The sequence below is a fragment of the Gorilla gorilla genome, chromosome 18 (genome assembly GCF_029281585.2).
Source record: "Gorilla gorilla gorilla isolate KB3781 chromosome 18, NHGRI_mGorGor1-v2.1_pri, whole genome shotgun sequence".
NCBI classification, from domain to species: domain Eukaryota; kingdom Metazoa; phylum Chordata; class Mammalia; order Primates; family Hominidae; genus Gorilla; species Gorilla gorilla.
The window spans coordinates 31,523,000-31,543,345 of record NC_073242.2 but is presented as its reverse complement, the minus strand read 5'-3'; the positions used below and the strand labels follow the sequence as shown (position 1 = coordinate 31,543,345).

The following is a 20,346-nucleotide window of genomic DNA, read 5'->3' as shown; positions in this document are numbered from 1 at the left end:
TTTTTGTATTTTTAGTAGAGACAGGGTTTCACCATGTTGGCCAGGCTGGTCTCAAACTCTTGACCTCAAGTGATCTGCCCGCCTTGGCATCCCAAAGTGCTGGGATTACAGGCATGAGCCACCATGCCCCGCCAGCAGTTTGTTAAACATAAACCATAGCTCTGTTTTGCAACAGTGTAAAATCAGTAACTGTCTTTCCTGAGTCTCTATTTGGTCCTTACTGAGTTCCTTGGGAATGTTGGACAGGAATCATCTGTGTCTCAAGGACAGAGGAAATAATTGCACCCTAGCTCACAAAGATACTTCAAGATAACTGTTTAAATGAGAATCTCTTCTTCACTTCCAAGGGAAAGCAAAGCAAAAACAAAAAGCAACAATAGCAAAACAGCAATTTGACAATTATCTGTTTTGTTTTGTTTTGGTTTGAGACAGGATCTCATTGTCTAGCCCAAGTTAGAGCGCAATGGCGCGATCATGGCTCGTTGCAGCCTCAGGCTCCTACAGCTTATGCAATCCTCTCACTTCAGCCTCCCGAACCCACACCACCAAGCCCAGCTGATTTTTTGTATTTTTGGTAAATACGAGGTCTCACTTTGTTGCCCAGGCTGGTCTTGAACCCCCGGCCCAAGTGATCCTCCCACCTTGGCCTCCCAAAGTGTGTCTCCCCACCTACATTCCCATTCTTTCCCTTAAAAAAAGTCTGAGTCTGGGTGCAGTGGCTCACACCTGTAATGCCAGAGCTTTGGGAGGCTGAGGCAGGAGGATAACTTGAAGCCAGGAGTTTGAGACCAGCCCAGGCAACACAGCCAGACTCCGTCTCTACAAATAACACTTTTAAAAAACTTACCCAGGCATGGTGGCACGTGCCTGTAGTTCCAATTATTTGGGAGACAGAGGTGGGAGAATCACTTGAACCTAGGAGTTGGAAGCTGCAGTGAGCTATGACTACACCACAACACTCTCTGGCCTGGGTGACAAAGCAAAATCTCATCTCTTAAAAAAAAAAGGGAAAAAAAGCTTGATATGTACAAAATAATATGTTAATGTAAGTTATAAGAACATAATGGGCCGGGCACAGCGGCTCCTGCCTGTAATCCCAGCACTTTGGGAGGCCGAGGCAGGCGGATCACGAGGTCAGGAGATCGAGACCATCCTGGCTAATGCGGTGAAACCCCGTCTCTACTAAAAATACAAAAAAAAAAAAAAAAAATTAGCCGGGCGTGGTGGCAGGCACCTGTAGTCCCAGCTACTTGGGAAGCTGAGGCAGGAGAATGGCATGAACCCGAGAGGTGGAGCTTGCAGTGAGCCGAGATCACGCCACTGCACCCCAGCCTGGGTGACAGAGTTAGACTCCGTCTCAAAAAAAAAAAAAAAAAGAACATAATGAACGCCTGTGAACATATCGCCCAATTTAAGAAGCCGAACATTAACTAGGACAATTGACACTTACTGTGTGCTGCTCTCGGATCCCACCTTCTACCTGCTTTCCTCCCCAAAATAGTCACCATCATGATTTTTAAAAGTCATTTCAGTTTTCTTTGCATAATTATCATATTTATACTCCTAAACAATGCACTATATTTACTTTTATTTGTCTTTGCATTTTATAAAGTTATCTCCATGCTGTATTATACTGCTGTTTGTTTTCAACATTATGCTTTTTTTTTTTTTTTTGAGACGGAGTCTCCCTCTGTTGCCCAGGCTGGAGCGCAGTGGCATGATCTCCCGCCGTCCTCCCACCTCGGCCTCCCAAAATGCTGAGATTATAGGCATGAGCCACCGCGACCAGCCTGAATATTCTTGTATCGTGTCCTGATGTATGTGTACAAGTGTTTTTCTAGGGTGGAACTGTTGGGTTGGAGGGGGCACAAAAAGCTTTTAGGAAAGGAGAAAGGAACAAATGGGATATCTACGTTTTTTTTTTTTTTTTTGAGACAGAGTCTCGCTCTGTTGCCCAGGCTGGAGTACAGTGGCACAAGCTCAGCTCACTGCAACCTCTGCCTCCCGGGTTCAAGCGATTCTCCTGCCTCAGCCTCCTGAGTAGCTGGGACTACACGTGCCCGCCACCACACCTGGCTAATTTTTGTATTTTTAGTAGACATGGGGTTTCTCCATGTTGCCCAGGCTGGTCTCAAATGCCTGACCTCAGGTGATCTGCCTACCTCGACCTCCTAAAATGCTGGGATTACAGGTGTGAGCCATCGTGTCTGGCTACTATTAGTTTTTCTATTTAGAAATTGTTCATCTGGATCCTCCCTACCTTTCAGCCATTTGCAATACATTTATTGAGCATAAAGAGTGACCTTCTTGGCCGGGCGTGGTGGCTCACGCCTGTAATCCCAGCACTTTTGGAGGCCAAGGTGGGTGGATCACCTGAGGTCGGGAGTTCGAGACCAGCCTGACCAACATGGAAAAACCCTGTCTCTACTAAAAATACAAAATTAGCCTGTCATGGTGGCACATGCCTGTAATCCCAGCTACTTGGGAGGCTGAGGCAGGAGAATCACTTGAACCCAGGAGGCAGAGGTTGCTGTGAGCCAAGAGCATGCCACTGCACTCCAGCCTGGGCGACAGAGCAAGATTCCATCTCAAAAAAAAAAAAAGAAGAAGATCAATGCATAAACATCAGCCACATTTCCATAAACTAGCAATAAACAGAAAGTAAAATTAAGAAAACAATTTCACTTCCAATAGAATAAAAATAAATAAATTTAACCAAGTAGGAGTAACACTAGTGCCCTGAAAACTACAAAACATGGCTGAAAGCAATTACGAAGACCTAAATAAATAGAAAGACGACGTCACATGTTGATATGGTTTGGCTCTTTGTCCCCACCCAGATCTCATCTTGAATTGTACTCCCATGATTCCCACGTGTTGTGGAAGAGACCCGGTGGGAGATAATTGAATCATGGGGGCAGTTTTTCCCGTACTGTTCTTGTGGTAGTGAATAAGTCTGACAAGATCTGATGGTTTATAAGGAGAAACCCGTTTCACTTGGCTGTCATTCTCTCTCTTGCCACCGCCATGTAAAAAATGCCTTTCGCCTTCCACCATGATTGTGAGGCCTCCCTAGCCACGTGGAACTGTAAGACCATTAAACCGCTTTCTTTTGTAAACTCCCCAGTCTTGGGTATGTCTTTATCAGTAGCATGAAAACAGACTAATACACGTGTTTATGAATTAGAAGACTTAATATTGTTAAGATGATAGTACTATCGCAAAGTGATCTATGGACTTGATATAATCCCTATGAAAATCCCAATGTCCTTGTTTGCAGACCTGGAAAATCCAAACCTAATATTCACATGGTATTGCACCCAAGAGCCAATCTTGAAAAATGAGCAGAGTTGGAAGACTCACACTTGGTGATTTCAGAATTTACTACAAAGCCACAATACTCAAAAGGTGTGATAATGGTATGAGGATAGGCATATAGATTAGTGGAATAGAATTGAAAGTCTGGAAATGACCCATACATCTATAGTCAACTGATTTTTTCTTTTGAGACAGGATTTTGCTCTGTTGCCCTGGCTGGAGTGCAGTGGTGCAATCACAGTTCATTGTAACCACTACCTCCTGGGCTCAAGCAATCCTCCCACCTCAGCTTCCCACATAGCTAGTAGCTGGGAGTATAGGCACGTGCCACAACACCTGGCTAATGTTTTTTGTTTTTAGTAGAGATGAAGAAGTCTTGCCATGTTGCTGAGGCTGGTCTCAAACTCCTGGGCTCAAGCATTCCTCTCACCTTGACCTCCCAAAGTGCTGGGATTACAGGCGTGACCCACTGTACCCAGTGTGGTCAGTTAGCTTTTTGTTGTTGTTTGTTCGTTTGTTTGTTTTCGAGATGGAGTCTTGCTCTGTCACCCAGGCTGGAGTGCAGTGTCGAATTCTTGGCTCACTGCAACCTCCACCTCCTGGATTCAAGCAATTCTCCTGCCTCAGCCTCTCGAGTAGCTGGGACTACAGGCACCCACCACCACGCCTGGCTAAGTTTTGTATTGTTAGTACAGATGGGCTTTCACCATGTTGGCCAGTCTGATCTTGAACTCCTGACCTCAGGTGATCCACCCACCTCGGCCTCTCAAAGTGCTGGGATTACAGGTGTGAGCCACCATGCCCAGCCAGTGAATTGGCTTTTGACAAGCGTGCCAAGGCCATTCAATAGGCGAAAGAACAGTTTCCCTCTCTCTCTTTTTTTTTAAATTTCAGTAGATTTTGGGGTACAAGTGGGTTTTGGTTACATAGATGAATTATATAGTGGTAAATTTTGAGATTTTAATGCACCCATCATCACCCAAGTAGTTACACGTGTACCCAACATGTAGTTTTCATCCATACCCTCCTCTCATCCTCCCCCTTCTGAGACTCCAAAGTCCGTTATATCACTCTGTATGCCTTTGGGTACTCAAAGCTTACCTCCTACTTATAAGCGAGAACATACACTATTTGGTTTTCCATTCCTGAGTTACTTCACTTAGATTAATGGCCTCCAGCTCCATCCAAGTTGCTGAAAAAGACATATTTTTTTTTCTTTTTTTTGAGATGGAGTCTTGTTCTGTCATCCAGGCTGGAGTGCAGTGGCATAATCTCGGCTCACGCAACCTCCACCTCCCGGGTTCAAGCAATTCTCCTGTCTTGGCCTCCCAAGTAGCCGGGACTACAGGTGCACACCACCATGCCTGGCTAATTTTTACACTTTTAGTAGAGACAGGGTCTCGCCATGTTGGCCAGGCTGGTCTTGAACTCCTGACTTCTGGTGATCCACCCACCTTGGCCTCCCAAAGTGCTAGGATTACAGGCATGAGCCACTGTGCCCAGCCTAAAAGACATAATTTCATAGAACAGTCTCTTCAACAAATGACCCTGGGACCATGAGATATCCACATGCAAAAGAATGAAATTGGACTTTGAACTCATGCCATAATATTAACATCTAAATTATAAAAGTTAAAACTATAAAATACTTAAAAGAGAGCCTAGAGGGAAATCTTCATTATTTTTGGCTTGGCAATGGTTTCTTAAATATGACACCAAAAACACAAGTAACAACAGCAAAGGTTGAGAAACTAGACTTCATCAAAATTAAAACCTTTTATGCATCAAAGAACAGTATCGAAGGAGAGAAAAGGCAGTTCACAGAATGAGAGAAAATATTTGCCAATCACATATTTGATAAGGCTCTACTATCCGGAATATGTAAAGAACTTTACAACTCAACAACAAAAAAAGCAAAGCACCCAGTTTTTAAAAATGGGCCCCGGATTTGAAGACATTTCTCCAAAGAAGATATACAAATGGCCAACAAGCACGTGAACAGATGCTGAACATCATTCATTATTAGGGAAATGCAAATAAAAACCACAAAGAGATGCCACTTCACATACAATAGAATGGTTATAATTTTTAAAAATGGAAAATTACAGCCAGGCGCCATGGCTCACGAGGTCAGGAGTTCAAGACAAGCCTGGCCAAGATGGTGAAACCCCATCTCTACTACAAATACAAAAAAATCATCCAGGCACAGTGGCAGGCCCCTGTAATCCCAGCTACTCAGGAGGCTGAGGCAGGAGAATCGCTTGAACCCGGGAGGCAGAGGTTGCAATGAGCCGAGATCACGCCACTGCACTCCAGCCTGGGCGACAGAGTGAGACTCTGTGTCAAAAAAAAAAAAAAAAAAAAAAAAAAAAGGAAAATTACAAGCCTGATGGGGATATGGAGAAACTGAAAGCCTTGTACATTGCTGCTAGGAATGTAAAATGGTACAGCCTCTATGGAAAACAGTTTGGCAGTTCCTCAAAAAGTTGAACATAGAATTACAATATGACCCAGCAATTTAATGCCTGGGTGTATACTAGTATACAGGTGTTCAAACATTAACTGGCACACAAATGCTCATAGCAGCACTATTCGTAACGGTCCATAAAGTGGAAACAAATCAAATGCCCATCAATTAATGACTGCATAAATAATATTTAGTTTATCTATGCAATGGAATATCATTCAGACATGAAAAGGAAGAAAATACTGATGCATGCTACAACTGGGATGAACCTTGAAAACATGCTACAAAAAAGAACCCCAGTCAGGCGCAGTGGCTCATACCGGTAATCCTAGCACTTTGTGAGGCCGAGTTGGGCAGATTGCTTGAGCTCAGGAGTTCCATACCAGCCCAGGCACCATGGCAACAGCGTGTCTCTACAAAAAAATACAAAAATTAGCCAGGGGTGCTGGTGCACACCTGTAGTCCCAGCTACTTGGGAGGCTGAGGTGGCAGGATCTCTTCAACCTGGGAGGTCAAGGCTGTAGTGAGCCATGATATGAAAGAAAAGAAGAAAGAAAAAGAAAAAGAAAGGAAGAAAAAGAGAAAGAAAGAAAGAAAGAAAGAAAAGAGAAAGGAAAGAAAGAAGGAAGGAAAGAAAGAAAGAAGAAAGAAAGAAAGAAAGGAAGGAAGGGAGAGGAAGGAAACAGACATAGACACAAAAGACCACATATTTTATGAATATATTTATACGGGATGAAACACACGGAATAAGCAAAGCCGGAGAGACAGGAAGCAGATTGTGGTTCTCAGGGCCTAGGAGGAGGGGCGGAATGGAGAATGTTTGCTTAATGGTTTTTTTTTTGTTTTTTGTTTTTGCTTTTTGTTTTTTGTCTTTTGTTTTGCTGTGGTAAAAATGTTCTAGATACTGATGATAGCTGTGGAACATTGTGAATGTGACAAAAAACAGTGAACTATTCACTTTAAATGGTGATTTTTTTTTTTTTTTGAGACAGGGTATCACTCTGTCACCCACGCTGAAGTACAGTGATCATAGCGCACTTCAGCCTCCTGGGCCCAAGTGATCCTCCTGCCTCAGCCTCCCTAGTGGCTGGAACTACAGGCACACACCGCCATGCCTGGCCCCAAAGGGTGATTTTTAAAAATGTTTTGTGAATCTTACCTCAAAAAAAGAAAGAAGGCTGGGCGTGGTGGCTCATGCCTGTAATCCCAACACTTTCGGAGGCCGAGGTAGGCGGATCACCTAAGGTCAGGGGTTCAAGACCAGCCTGGCCAAAATGGTAAAACCCCATCTCTACTAAAAAATACAAAAATCAGCCAGACGTGGTGGTGGGTGCCTGTAATCCCAGCTACTTAGGAGGCTGAGGCAGGGAGAATTGCTTGAACCCAGAGGCAGAGGTTGCAGTGAGCCAAGATTGTGCCACTGCACTCCAGCCTGAATGACAAAGCTAGACTCTGTCTCAAAAAAAAGAAAAAAAAAAGAAGGAAGGAAAGAAAAAAGAAAGACAGAGAGAAAGAAAGAAAGGAAAAGAAAAAAGAAAGAAAAGAAAGGAAATGTAACTCAAATCAGGCTAATGAGATACGAGGAGAGTTTTGTTAAATCTTTCCGAGGAAGTTCTTCCTGGCGCTCTGGCAGAGATCCTGGAAGTCGTTCTATTTTCTTCTCTGAACATTGTAATCCTTGAATATAAGGCCTCAAACAGTGGTGATCATCCCACCAACCCTTAAAAAAATGGTGCCTGTCTTTGGTCCTCACGAAATGGGCACTTGACCAAAATTTAAGTTGCCAGACATTTAAGTTGCCTTCAACGCTGCATTTGGCCTGTTTTGTTCTTTTTGGGTCTTTCAGGAAATTTTCCAGCTGGCGTATGAACACAGATAACATATTTGGTAAATGTAAAAAAAAAAAAAAAAAAAAAAAGCTGGCACCAATTTCAAGAGGATATAACAAGACTCCAGGAACTGGACCTACTCTCTCTGATTCCATCACTGTTCATTCTCATCAATCATTGGACCACAGTGTGGTGGGGTACAGGGGCCGCATGATTGAACCAAGGCCCCCTGGACACCACCTGAACAGCTGTGCAGCGTGGTTTGAGATATGGTGAGCCTCATGGTTTCTTACCCTTGTTTTGCTTTGCAGCTGGAATGCTCCCATCTAAACAACCCATCCCTACTGGCAATTGTGCTGCGGTTAATCCTTTAGGGGTAACGGCAGTTTTGGAATTGGACAGACTTGAGGTTGCACTCTCAGCTCTCCCACTTAGCAAGATGCTCCACCTGTCAATTGAAAACATGATCTATCCTGCGATATCCTAAGAAACCACATGTGTTCAAAGAACAAAGAACATATAACCGTTTCTGCAGAAGGGATGCAGCAGAGATGACTGACTGCCTACACAACTTCTCCTTTCCCAACAGAAACTTCTCTATTTTTTTTTAGACAGAGTATCACTCTGTTGCCCAGGCTGGATTGCAGTGATGCAATCTTGGCTCACTGCAACCTCCACCTCCCAGGTTCAAGCAATTCTCCTGTCTCAGCCTTCAGAGTAGCTGGGACTATAGGCACATGCCACCACACCTGGCTAATTTTTGTATTTTTAGTAGAGGCAGGGTTTCACCATATTGGTCAGGCTGCTCTCGAACTCCCGACTTCAGGTGATCCACCCGCCTCGGCCTCCCAAAGGGCTAGGATTACAGGCGTGAGCCACCGTGCCTAGGCCCAACTGAAAGTTTTTGCTGGGAAGTGCAATGTGCCCAGCTGAAACACGGCACTTTCCAGGGTCCCTTGTGAATAGGGGTGGTCCCATGACCAAGTTCTGGACAATTAGATGTACAGGTGTCCCTCTAATCCAAGGTTGCACTTTCCATGGTTATATGGTTTGGCTGTGTCCCCACCCAAATCTCATCTTGAATTGTAGTTCCCTTAATCCCCATGTGTCGTGGGAGGGACCAGGTGGAGATAACTGAATCGTGGGGGCAGTTTCCCCCAACCCTCATGATAGTGAGTTAGTTCTCACAAGATCTGATGGTTTTATAAGGGGGCTCCCTGACTTCGTGGTGCTCTCATTCTTCTTCCTACTGCCATGTGAAGAAGGACATGTTTGCTTCTCCTTCTGCCAGGGCCTCCTCAGCCATGCGGAACTGTGAGTCAATTAAACCTCTTTCCTTAATAAATTACCCAGTATTGGGTATTTCTTCATAGCAGTATGAGGACAAACTAACACACATGGTTTCGGTTATCCATGTTCAACTGTGGTCCAAAAACAATGTGTAAGTTTTAAATTGTGCGCCCTTCTGAGTAGTGTGATGAAATCCCCCCCAGTCCCATCCGCGCTGTGAATCATCCCTTTGTCCAGCAGGTCCATGCTGCAGACCCTCCCTGTCAGTTTAGTCACTTAATAGCCATATCGGTTATCAGACTGACTGCCACTGTACTGCAGTGCTTATGGGTAAGTAATCCGAATTTACTCAATAATGCCCCTGGCTGGGCTCAGTGGGTCAATGCCTATAATCCCAGCACTTTGGCAGGCTGAGGCGGGCGGATCACTTTACGTCAAGAGTTTGAGACTAGCCTGGCCAACATGGTGAAACCTCGTCTCTACTAAAAATACAAAAACTAGCTGGGTGTGGCGCATGCCTGTAATCCCAGCTACTTGGGAGGCTGAGGCAAGAGAATCACTTGAACCCGGGAGGCAGATGTTGCAGTAAGCCGAGATTCCATCACTGCACTCCAGCCTGAAGGACACAGCTAACTCTGTCTCAAAAAAAAAAAAGTAATAAAAATAACGCCTCTAATGTGGAGAAGTAGTGATACTGGCATATTGTTATAATTGTTCTATTTTATTATTATAAATTACTGCTATTAATCTATTATGCCAAATTTATAAATTAAACTTTATCATAGGTATCTATGTACAGAAAAAAACAGGATATGTAGGATTAAATACTATCTGCAGTTTAAGGCATCCATTGGGGGGGTCTTAGAATGTGTGCCTGCAGATAAGGGAGTAGTGCTGATTCAGCACCCATATGCTCCCTTGCCCTACTTCCCTTCCTTGATCTCGCTGACTGAAATATAGATATAGATATAATGGCTGGAGCTCCAGCAGCCACCCTGGACCATGAGGCCAATTTAAGAATGAAAGGGGCCTGGCACAGTGGCTCATGCCTGTAATCCCAGAACTTTGGGAGACCGAGGCAGGCGAATCACGAGGTCAGGAGATTGAGACCAATCAGGAACACTGCGAAGCTCTGGACGGGAAAGTCAGGGAGGCCCCTTAGGGGAGGGTGGGAGGCTGAGGGGAGCCTCTTCTCTTCCCCTTGTTCTCCACTGTGGCAGGCAAAGCAGCAGCTGGGAGGAAGCCGGGCTCCAGACTGAAGGCATCATTACCATTGTGGTGAGCCACACGGTAGGATGAATGAGGAATTCTGCGGCCTCAGGCGTTCCCTGTTGCATTTTCCAAAGAGTGAGAGCCACACTGGAGGTACATAGGACTATGAGGGCGAATCCAAGCACCTGAGGATACAGGCTTAGATAAGCTTGGGGGGAAATAAGAGAGGTCACACCAAACTGGTAGGCGACCCCGTGTCCAACTGGGAGCTGGTTCTGCAACATCCTGGCTGATACTGAGTATACCAGGGTCACCAGCTAGCAATGTGCCAATGTGAACAATGTGTAAAGGGCATTGCAGATCACTCCTGACCTGTAACTGTCATATAAATAATGCACAGCAAGGGCTTGAGCCAACCAAGTGTTTTCCAAAATGCAAGAAGTGCTCCAATCGTGCACATGTGAGATGACTTTGGGTGTGAAGAAACAGCAGGAAATGAAATGTACTCACCAGGTAAAAAACTATCCTTTCTCCAAGTCATTTTTCAATCCCTGCTATGAAATCAAGGAGCAACTCTCTGTTGGGCCAGTAAGTCTCTAGGGTCTCTCTAATATATTTTGGTTTCTCTATTGAATAAAAGAAACGAAGAAAATGAGAGAACGTGGACACACCAGAGGGAAGGCCAGAGCTAGGTTACGTTGGAGGAACTGCTCAAAGAACCTCAGTTTAAAGCAGAAGTTGGCAAACGATCAATCATCAAAGAAAAATAAAAAGCATATGTCATGACAGGTGAAAATTACATGAAATCCAAATTTCAGTGACTACAAATAAAGTTTTATTGAAACACAGTCGGCTGGGGGTGGTGGCTCACACCTGTAATCCCAGCACTTTGGCAGGCCGAGGCAGGCAGATCACCTGAGGTCAGGAGTTGGAGACCAGCCTGGCCAACATGGCGAAACCCTGTTTCTACTAAAAATACAGAAAAATAGTGAGGTGTGGGGGTGGGCACCTGTAATCCCAGCTACTCGGGAAGCTGAGGCAGGAGAATCACTTGAACCCAGGAGGCGGAGGTTGCAGTGAGCCGAGATGGCACCATTGCACTCCAGCCTGGGTAACAAGAGCAAAACTGCATCTCAAGAAAAAAAAAAAAAAAAAGTAACACAGTCATGACTATTGTCTATGTTTATGACTATTGCATTCATTCTGGAATGGCAGAGTTCGGTGTTCGGAAGGAAGATTACCTGGCTCACAAAGTCTCAAATACTGTGTACCGCTTGGCTCTTTAAGTTTGCCAACCCCCGGGTTGGTGGTGGGTGATAATGTAAAAATTAACGCAATGGCAGAAGAATGAATGAACTCTGAAGAACATTCATTGGAAGCCTACAAGAATGGAGTAGAAGAGGATGGATGAGCAGAAAGGCTCACGCTTGGAATGCCAGTGTTTATTTAACACACTAAAGTAAATACACATCACATATAAAAATTGTCCTATAATACAGCCAGTGGGGGAACATAAAAATAAATGCATAACTTTTTAAAAGGTTTATCCTAATGTGGCCCTAAAATTACCTTGTGTATCCAAGAGTCTACGTGGTATGTTTTGGAAAATGCCAGGTTATGGTAGCTATAAACTGTCCAGGAACGTGGGGGTGTATGCGTATGTTTGCGCATGCGTGGATTTTCGGAATTACAAAATCTGTTTGGGAGAACCGTGTTCCACTGAATTGACCTCTGTAGCCTTTCTAATATTGCTCTGTTTGATTAACAGATTCCCTTTTACACCCCGATAGGAGGAGTCTACTTTAAGACTTCACCAGGTTCCAGCCTGTCCCCTGCCTCCCCCAACCATTGCCTGGTTCCAGGCTCCCAGGGATGGCAGCTACCATCTTGGCTTTGAAGAGTGGGGACATCCGGAGGTAGCCCCGGCCATGGTGGTGGATGAAGAGGAGGTAGATGGGACCAAGGACCCAGAGGTACATGGGGGGCACCCAGACCCCTGCTGTTCTCAGGAAGCACAGGCTCAGCAGGCTGGTGGTGGCAGGTTCAGGCTCTGTCTGGTTCCAGACCTGAGGGAACACAAAGAGGACCCTTAGGATGGTACAAGGCAGGGGTCCCCAGCTCACCTGCCCAGGGGGCCAGGCAACTTTTTGGATCTTTAACATTTACACAAAAATGTGCCAAGTACTCTTTGGAATACCTACTAATTCTCAATTCCTTTCATCCTGACATTAACCCTAGGTAGTTGCAATTATATTGATTTGCAGATGAAGAAGCTGAGGACCAGAGAGGTTGAGTAACTTTGCTGACTTTACCCAGCTGAGGAGTGGAAGGGCTGGGATTTGAACCCAGGGAACCGGGCCACGTGGTCTAGGAGACCTGGGCTCCATAATCATTGCTAGGCATGGACTGTCAGTTAATCCTTATAACAACTCCAGGACGCAGACAGTACTGTCTCCATTTCAGAAACCAGCAGACTGAGGCACCAATCGGGGAACTGCCTCCCCCAGGAACACACAAATGGGAAGTGGCAAAGCTGATTCTGACCCAGGCTTATCTGACCCCAAACCTCGTTCGACTGGTGGTCTTGATGTATGATTTATTTTTATTTTTTATTATTAATTAATTTATGTTTTAGAGACAGGGTCTCACTCTGTTGCCCAGGCTGAAGTGGCACAATCAAAGCTCAACAAAGCTTCGAATTTCCTGGGCTCAAGCAATCCTCCCACCTCGGCCTCCCACAGTGCTGGGATTACAGGCATAAGCCGCCTCACCAGGCCTGGCTAATTTTTTTTTAATGTTTTGGAGAGATGGGGGTCTCTCTATGCTGGTCTCGAACTCCTGGCCTCAAGCAATCCTCCTGCCTCAGCCTCCTAGGTACTGGGATTACAGGCAAGAGCCACCGGCCCAGCTTGATCTGTTATTTTCATCTCAGCAGGTCTGCTGGTCCTATCTAACCCTAGAAGAAATTTGAAGTTTAGTGGACGTGGCCTCTTCAATTCTCTCTCCGCTGTCTTTTTACTCCTCCTGGTTTCACAACTCACCGGCTGTGCAAACTTTAACCTCTCTGTATCTCAGTTTCCTTCCCTGCAAAAGGGGGATAATGAGACTCTACCTCTATGAGTTGTATTAAATGGATTAATAGCAGCAAAGTTCATAGCAGCATGGCACAAGGTTGGGCACAAGGCTAGGCACAGAGAAAGCCCTCAGTTCATACCAGTTTATTGCTTCAACTCCCTGGCCCTCGAAATGCTGGCAGTTTGCAACCGCCACCCCCACTCCATGAACTCCGCTCCCTGGAGTCCTTTGCTAAGAGCAATGGAAAAAGAAAGCAGAGAGGTAAGGGCTCTCCGGGGGTAGGAGGGCTTGGGGGACCCACTAGCTTTATGCAAAGAAGGGTCAAAGCCCCTAGTAGCTGGGAGGTCTGGTGGCCCCTTAAATAGAGCTGGGCTCTCGGCGGCTGGCTTGGTGAAAGGAGTCCAACCCGCTGCAGTGAGGGGGCCGGAGTAAGTCTCCTCGCTTCCCGGGTCCAGGAATTTGGGGGTCTCTCCTCTCCCCAGTATCGCAGCCCGAGAGATCTGCAGCCAAACCAAGCCTGGAAAAGGAGAGTGGGGCACGATGGGGGCACTCACCCCCTGCCCCGCGCAGGGCTCAGCAGGCGCGGCCATCGGCGCCTTCTGTCGTCGTGGGTCCCAGCGTCTGTCTGTCGCTAAGTCTCTGGGCAGACTGCTCGGCCGCGATCCTGCCAGGGAAGAGGCGGGGCTGGGCTGGTCGGGCTGGGCTGGTCCGGCTGGGATTCCAGCTCCGGGATCGGGAGGCCCGGGGCAAGGTCCAGCTGCGCGGCGGGGGTGAGGCCACGAGAGGTGAAAACAGGCGAGGTGGGGGAGGGGGGAAGAGAGGCGCTCGGGGAGCTGGGACGGGCACCGGGTTGGGGGGTCCCGGAACCCCTGAAAGTTCAGTGACACCTCCATAGTTCCCTCTTCCCCCTGCAACAAGAATCACTCCAAACTTCCCAAACACTTCGGACCCAGCAATTTCCAGGAGTTCATCCTGATGGGAGAACTGAAAGGTGTGCACACGTTAGTAACAAGGAGGCCTGGTGACCGCCTAAGCGTCCAATCGCGGGGACCACCGGGTCGAGGCCGAGAGGATGGAGACCGCGTCACAGGCACCTCGCTGCTGGAATGGAGGGTGGTGGGGAGAACTTAGAAGATTATGCAATGGGCTGGCAGGGCTATACCCAGCCGCCCTGGTAAGCAGAAACTCAAGAAACCTCTAGGGTCCTGTTTTCTGGTCGTATGATCCCAGGAGTGCACATGGGCCCCTCGGGTGTCTGAACAGAAGGGCATAGGAGGGAGGGCCGCAGCCCTGCAGTCTTACTCTGCTGGTGTAGCGATCACCTGCCAACTCCCACCCCACCCTGCACCGCGGGCTCCTGAGTCGGCAGATTAAGCCTTTTATAAATTCTATTTTAAATACGTGTTTTAAACTTGTCAGATGTTTGTCTTCATTTCAGTCCCTGCGCCTCTACCTCTTGCTGTGGTCGCTTATTTAACACTGGGGGATTACGTTCTGCTAAGTCCCAGGGAGAGACTGTTCCTAATATCCGAGGGAGATATTATTCCTAATATCACGCTGGGTGAACACCGCGTGTGTACAGCCTCTGATACGATTGGTAATATCCAAGGGAGATATTATCCTAACATCCCAGTGGGTGAACACCATGTGTGTAAACGCTGTGGTGTTATTAGAAATATCCAAGGGAGATATTACTCCTAATATCACAGTGGGTGTACATCCTGTGATATTATTCGTAATATCCGAAGGAGATTTTACTCCTAATATCACAGTGGGAGTACACACTGTGATATTATTTGTAATATCCGAGGGAGCTTTTACTCCTAATGTCACGGTAGGTGTACAACCTGTGATATTATTCATAATATGCTAGAGATATATTACTCCAAATCTCATGGTGGGTGTACACTCTGTCATATAATTCGTAATATCCTAGGGAGTTATTACCGCTAATATCACAGTGAGAGTACACCCTGTGATATTATTCGTACTATCCTAGAAAGATATTACTTTTAATATCACAGAGGGTGTACACCCTGTGACATTATTCATAATATTCTATGAAGATATAACTCCTGATATAACCGTAGGTGTATACCCTGTGATATTATTTGTTATATCCTAGGGAGATACTACACCTAATACCACAGTGGGTGTACACCCTGTGATATGATTTGTAATATCCTAGGGAGATATAACTCCTAATATCACGGAGGGAGTACACCCTGTAATATTATTCATAATATCCTAGAAAGATAATACTTTTAATATCACAGTGGGTGTACACTCTGTGATAATATTCGTAATTTCCTAGGGAGATACTACTCCTAATATCACCTTGAGTGTACACCGCATGATATTATTCATAATATCGTAGGGAGCTATTACTTTTAATTTCACAGTGGGTGTATACCCTATGATATTATTCATAATATCTTAAGGTAGTACTCCTAAAATCACAGTGCCTGTACACACTGTGATATTATTCATAATATTCTAGGGAGATGTTACTCCTAATCTCATAGTGGGTGTACACCTTGTGACACTATTTGTAATGTTCTAGAAAGATATTCCTTTTAATATCACAGTGGGTGTACACCCTGTGATATGATTCGAAATATTCTAGGGCGATATTACTCCTAATATCCTAGTGCATTCACACCATGCGTGTACATGCTGTGACCTCCCAGAAAGATATGACTCCTAATATCACAGTGGGGGTACACCCTGTGATATTATTTGTAATACCCTATGGATATCATAATATCACAATGAACGTACACCATTGTGTACATGCTGTGATATTATTTGTAATATTTTTGGGTGATATTACCCCTAATGTCACAGTGCGTGTATATCTTTTGATATTATTTGTAATATTCTGTGGAGATATTGCCCCTAATATCACAGTGGGTGTATACTCGTTGATACTATTCGTAACATCCTGGAAGATATTATCCATATTGTCATGGTGGGTGTACACCCTGTGATATTATTCACTATATCTTGGAGATATAATATTACCCCTAATATCACAGTGGGTGTATACTTTGTGATATTATTCATTATATCCTGAAGAGATATTATTTCCTTTAATATCACAGTGCATGTACACCTTGTGATATTATTTGTTATATCCTGGGGAGATACTACTATATTACTCCTAGTATCACAGTGGCTGTACACCTTGTGATACTATTCATTATATCCTGGGGAGATATTATTACTCCTAATATCACAGTAAGTGTATACCCTGTGATATTATTCATAATATCCTGGGAGATATTACCCGTATTGTCACAGTGGGTGTACATCCTGTAATATTATTTGTAATATCCTGGGGAGATATTATTAGTCCTAATAGCACAGTGGGTGTACACCCTGTGATATTATTGGTTATATCCTGGGGAGGTATTATTATTCCTAAATATATTTGAATATCTATGGTCACAGAATAAAAGTAATTCAATATAAAATAATATTCAAAAAATGATTTAAATGTGCTTATACATTCATTGGGAATATCAAATATATGATTGTATTATTATTTCATTAGCAGAATACAAGAAATATGAATTTATGATCATCAAAAGAAATATGAATTATGATCACAGTGGGTGAACATTCTGTAATGTTATTCATTATATTTTGGGGAGATATTATTTCCTCTAATATCACAGTGGGTGTACACCCTGTGATAGTATTCATTATATCCTGGGAAGATATTATTTCCTCTAATATCACAGTGGGTGTACACCCTGTGATATTATTTGTTATATCCTGGAGAGATATTATTATGTCTCATATCACAATGGGTGAACACCCTGTGATTGTATTCGTTATATTTCGGGAAGATGTTATTACCCCTAATATCACAGTGGTGTACACTCTGTGATATTATTCATTATGTAGTGGGGAGATATTATTACCCATAATATCACAGTGGATGTACACCCTGTCATATTATTTGTTATATCCTTGAGAAATATTATTATTCCTATTATCACAGTGGGTGTACACCCTGTGATATTATTCGTTACATCCTAGGGAGATATTGTTACCCATAATATCACAGTGGATGTACACCCTGTCATATTATTCGTTATATCCTTGAGAGATGTTACTACCCCTAATATCACAGTGGTTGTACACCCTGTGATATTATTCGTCAAATTTTCTGGAGATATTATTACCCATAATATCACAGTGTGTATACCCACTGTGACAGTATTGATTACATCTTGGGGTGATATTACTCCTAATTTCACAGTGGCTGTATCCCTGTGTTTACACCCTGTGATGTTATTCATAATATTTTAGGGAGATATTACTTCTAATATCACAGAGGTTGTACAGCCTGTGTGTACACCCTGTGATATTATTCATAATATTTTAGGGAGATATTACTCCTAATATCACAGTCAGTGTACACCATGTTTGTACACCCTATGATATTATTTGTAATATTTTAGGGAGATATTACTCCTAATATCATTGTAGGTGTACAGCATGTTTGTAAACACTGTGATATTATTCATAATATCTGAGAGAGATATTACTGCCAGTATCACAGTGAGTGCACACCCTGTACACCGTGTGATACGATTCATAATATCCGAGGGAGATATTACTCCCAGTATCACAGTGGGTTTACACCCTGTGGTATTATTCATAATATTCGAGGGAGATATTACTCTCAATATCACAGTGGATGTACACCCTGTGATATTATTTGCAATATCCGAGGGAAACATTACTGCTAATGTCACAGTGGGAGTACACCCTGTGATATTATTTGTTTTATCCTGGAGACATATTATTCCTATTATCACAGTGGTTGTACACCCTGTGATATTCTTCATTATATTCATGGAAGATGTTATTATCCCTAATATCACAGTTGGTATACACCCTGTGATATTATTCGTTATATCCTGGGGAGATATTATTACCCCTTGTATCACAGTGGGTGTACGCCCTGTCATATTATTCATTACATCATGGGAAGATATTATTACATCTAATGTCACTGTGGGTGTACACCCTGTGATATTATTTATTATATCCTGGTGAGATGTTATTACTGCTAATATCACAGGGTGTGTCAAATTTTCTGGAGATATTATTACCCTTAATATCACAGTGGGTGTACACCTTGTGTGTACACTCTGTAATATTATTCATAATATTTTAGGGAGATATTACTACTAATTTCACAGTGGGTGTACACCCTGAGGAGATATTACTTCCTCTGATATCACAGTGGGTGTACCCCCTCTCATATTATTCGTTATGTGCTAAGTAGATATTATTACCCCTAATATCACAGTGGGTGTACACCCTATGATATTATCTGTTATATACTGGGGGGATATTATTTGTAATATTTTAGGGAGATACTACTCCTAATATCATAGTGGGTGTATTCATATTTTACAGATATATTACTTTTAATATCACAGTGGGTGTACACCCTGTGTGTACACCCTGTAATATTATTAGTAATATTTTAGGGAGATATTACTCCTAATATCATAGTGGGTGTACACCATGTTTGTAAACCCTAGGATATTATTCATAATATCTGAGGGAGATATTACTCCCAATATCACAGTGGGTTTACACCCTATGATATTATTTGTAATATCTGAGGCAGGTATTACTCTCCATATCACAGTGAGTGTACACCCTTCTATATTATTCATAACATCCGAGGGAGATATTACTTCCAATATCAAAGTGGGTGTGATAATATCTGAGGGAGATATTATTCCTAATATCCGTGGGAGATATTATTCCTAATATCTCAGTGGGTGTATCACGTCACAGTGGGTGTACTGCGTCACAGTGGGTGTACACTGTGTGATATTATTCATAGTATCCAAGGGAGATCTTACTCCTAATATCACAGTGAGTGTACACCCTGTGATATTATTCATTATATTTGAGGGTGATTTTACTCCTGATATCACAGTGAGTGTACACCCTGTGATATTATTCTAATACCCAAGGGAGAGCTTTCTCCTAATATCACAGTGGGTGTACACTCTGTGATATTTTTCATAATATCCGAGGGAGATAGGATGGAGACCACATCACAGTCCCCTCTGCTGGAATGGACACTGTCTACCTGTGGAGTGGTGGGGAGAACTTAGTGAGATTATGCAAGCGTTTAGCACACTGCCAGATATACGTTAAATGCTCAGAAGACTTAGCTTTCATTATTACTGTTATAAGTGAGGCCATGGGTTACTAACCAGTGGTTTAAAATGCCATTGCAGCCGGGCATGGTGGCTCACGCCTGTAATCCCAGCACTTTGGGAGGCTGATGAGGGCGGATCACTTGAGGTCAGGAGTTTGTGACCAGCCTGGCAAACATAGTGAAACCCCGTTTCTACTAAAAATACAAAAATTAGCTGGGTGTTTTGGTGCATGCCTGTAGTTTCAGCTTCTCAGGAGGTTGAGGCAGCAGAATCGCTTGAACCTGGGAGGCGAAGGTTGCAGTGAGCCAAGATTGTGCCACTGCACTCCAGCCTGGGTGACAGAGCGAGACTCTGTCTCAGAACAAACAAACAAAATGCCATTGAAGACATATATGAATATGAAAAGGTGGTTGCTAAATGATGATTGAATAAAAGAGATTATAATATAAAATAGGCTTTGGTTTTTTTAAAGCAAAAAAGAAAAGGATATGCCTAAATTAGGGAACATGGAGAAGAAGGCCAAGGCATTTACCTTCCTCTCTTGAGTCTTTTTCTCTCTCCGTCTCTTTTTTTTTTTTTTTTTTTTGAGTCAGGGTCTTGCTCTGTCACCCAGGCTGGAGTGCAGTAGTGCCATCATGGCTCACTGCAGCCTTGACCTCCTGAGCTCAAGCAACCTTCCACCTCAGTCTCTCCGGAGTATCTGGGACTACAGGCACACACCACCAAGCCTGGCTAATTTTTAAATTTTTTGTGGAGACTGGTCTCACTTTGTTGCCCAAGCTGCTTTGGAACTCCTGGCCTCAAGCCATCCTCTTGCCTAGGCCTCCCAAAGTGCTGCGATTACAGGTGTGAGCCACCATGCCCAGCTCTCTCTTGGGTCTTAAAGCAAAGTGTCAAAGACCCAGCCACCACTTCTTAGAAATGACTCGATGTCGTACTAGCATAAATGCAT

At 43.9% G+C, this 20,346-nt stretch overlaps 1 protein-coding gene across 3 annotated transcripts; it reads right to left on the bottom strand.

Annotated features, from left to right (window-relative positions):
- Positions 1 to 10,278: 10,278 nt before the first annotated feature.
- Positions 10,279 to 14,469, bottom strand: LOC115933354 (uncharacterized). 3 transcript variants are annotated; one of them, XR_004069211.3, is made up of 4 exons: positions 13,746 to 14,469; positions 12,000 to 12,182; positions 10,627 to 10,742; positions 10,279 to 10,301 (listed from the first exon to the last, which is right to left on the bottom strand). XR_004069211.3 is itself a non-coding variant. In XM_031007128.3 (3 exons), exons 1-3 carry the CDS (start codon positions 14,082 to 14,084, stop codon positions 10,713 to 10,715), a joined length of 552 nt encoding a protein of 183 aa, XP_030862988.2. In that variant the 5' UTR covers positions 14,085 to 14,469; the 3' UTR covers positions 10,541 to 10,712. The 3 variants fall into 3 exon arrangements, 2 of the variants coding, with proteins under 2 accessions (XP_030862988.2, XP_030862987.2); XM_031007128.3 differs by lacking the exon at positions 10,279 to 10,301 and having other exon boundaries at positions 10,541 to 10,742; XM_031007127.3 differs by lacking the exons at positions 10,279 to 10,301; positions 10,627 to 10,742 and having other exon boundaries at positions 11,538 to 12,182; positions 13,746 to 14,466.
- Positions 14,470 to 20,346: the final 5,877 nt, after the last annotated feature.